Source organism: Nestor notabilis, unplaced genomic scaffold, assembly GCF_000696875.1.
Source record: "Nestor notabilis isolate BGI_N333 unplaced genomic scaffold, ASM69687v1 scaffold20368, whole genome shotgun sequence".
Lineage (NCBI taxonomy): Eukaryota > Metazoa > Chordata > Aves > Psittaciformes > Psittacidae > Nestor > Nestor notabilis.
The window spans coordinates 20,603-22,417 of NW_009941742.1; the positions used below are offsets into that span (position 1 = coordinate 20,603).

Sequence of the window (1,815 nt, forward strand, 5' to 3'; positions counted from 1 at the left end):
CGGGCATCTGGAAAGGCCCCCCCTCACCCCCCCACGCCAGGGAGAGCCGGTACCTTCTTGTGCCTCAATAGGGATGTGAGAAGAGGCAGACTTGGAGCTGCCCTTACTCTTCTTGCTGCTCTGGCTGTTGATGGAGTGGTGCGACTGCAGCTTTCGGTGAGGCTTCTGGCTGCTGGGCAGGGGACGGAAGATCCCGTTCCCGGTCTCCCCGTTGGCACCGCCTGGATCCGGCCCCCGCCCGGCGCCGTTCTGCAGCAGGCGGGTGCTGGGGGGCTGTGGGGCTGCTTGTACCTGGGGCTGGCCTGGGGGGAGATTGGCACATCACCCCGGGACCCTTGCAGCCCTTCATGTGCCTGCTCCCCTGCCATGGCTGGGAAGAAGTGGTGCTGACAGATGCATGGTCCGAGGAGATAGAGGAGGAGATGCACAAGAGATGGCTCGAGGGAAGGAGACAGAGGCTCCAGAGAGAGGAAGGGATGAAAAGAAGAGCAGAAGATAAAGACTTGTTGTGAAGGACATGCTGTAACTGCCAAAACTCAGATGACTTGGAGAAGGTTGTCTCCCAGGGTCCAAGCGCTGCCGGACCCTGGGAGGGATAAAGCAGGAGGGATGAAGCCACTAAGGCCAACCAGAATGGGCACAGAGGCACATCAAGGCATGTCTGCCTTGTGCCAAGTGGGTAAGAGAAGAGCCTGTGGCTGCTTCCAGCTGAGAGCCACCCCCGTGGCCAAGCCACCGTCCCACGAGCCCTGGGCACAGCGCTGCTGGATGCAGCTCCTGGCTGTCCCCATCATCCTCGCCCAGCCAGGGAAGATGAAGCACCACCAGAGAGCCAGGCTGCTCCTTTCCCCAGCACTGCATGAATTGGACACTTCACTAAAGACCTCCCCAGCCTCTGGCTGAACTTCTCTGCAGGAGGAGGAAAATAACCGTCTGCTGCGTCTGCGCCTCCCTCCAGCCCTCGCTCGCTGCAGTGGCCTTCTCCCTGCATCCAAGCATGGGGAGCCCAGCGCTGGGAGGGGGCTTCAGCATCCAACCCCCCTGCAGCGACACCGATGGAAGCCACAAATAAAACCTTGCTTGACGGTGCTTTGGCCAAACTTTGCTTTTCTCTCCCACAGCAGTAAACAAGGGATGATTCAGGCTGGAGGCTCGAGGGCAAAGGCACCTCCGGCCGCTGGGAACAGGAGCTGATTTCTGGGCAAGGGTGGCCATGGGGCACGGGGGGGTGGAGGGAACACAGACGGTCCCTCACTGGTGAAAATAGAATAGATGGAGGTTAAGAAAACACAAGTGCCTGTACCCAGTGCCCTGCTCTGCCAGACCCAGCGGGGCTCCGACCACTGAGGAAGGTTTAACCGGGTGCCTGGGGGAAACGTGTGTGCTGGGAAAGGGGCTTAAAATAACTGGAGCTGAGTGGGAAGAGCAGGCTGGGAGCTGGAGGGCAGGAAAGAGAAATGGAAAACAGGTCTTGGATAAAATAGGATGTGTCCCCCTAAAAAAGAACCTCATGGGGTGTTGGCTTCCCATGCGTCCTTCTCCAGCACCCTCAATCTGTGGTGTCCGAGTGCATCATCAACCCAGGTTGGATGGGTGCCCTCCCAGAGCCACACAGGCAGGATCCGAGCCGCGGGGGACACCCATTTGGTGTCTGATGGCACCAAATACCCTGTGGGTCCCAGCACTGGTGGCTCCAGGGGGGTGCAATGCTTTGGCATTCTCCATTTCGCTGCATTCCTCAAATTAAATTGTTTGTAAATCACAATCATGCTCTGGCTCCGGCGAGTGGCAGCGGAAGGCAGCCAATAATCCCCC

The 1,815-nt window shown here is 58.9% G+C and overlaps 1 protein-coding gene across 1 annotated transcript in view; it reads right to left on the minus strand.

Annotated features, from left to right (window-relative positions):
* MDFI (MyoD family inhibitor) overlaps nt 1-1,815 on the minus strand; it is a gene marked incomplete at its 5' end in the record, with an annotated part of 5,023 nt that overhangs the window by 563 nt on the left and 2,645 nt on the right. The window contains 1 exon segment of the mRNA XM_010021046.1: nt 54-302. Coding sequence (XP_010019348.1) covers nt 54-302 — 249 coding nt within the window.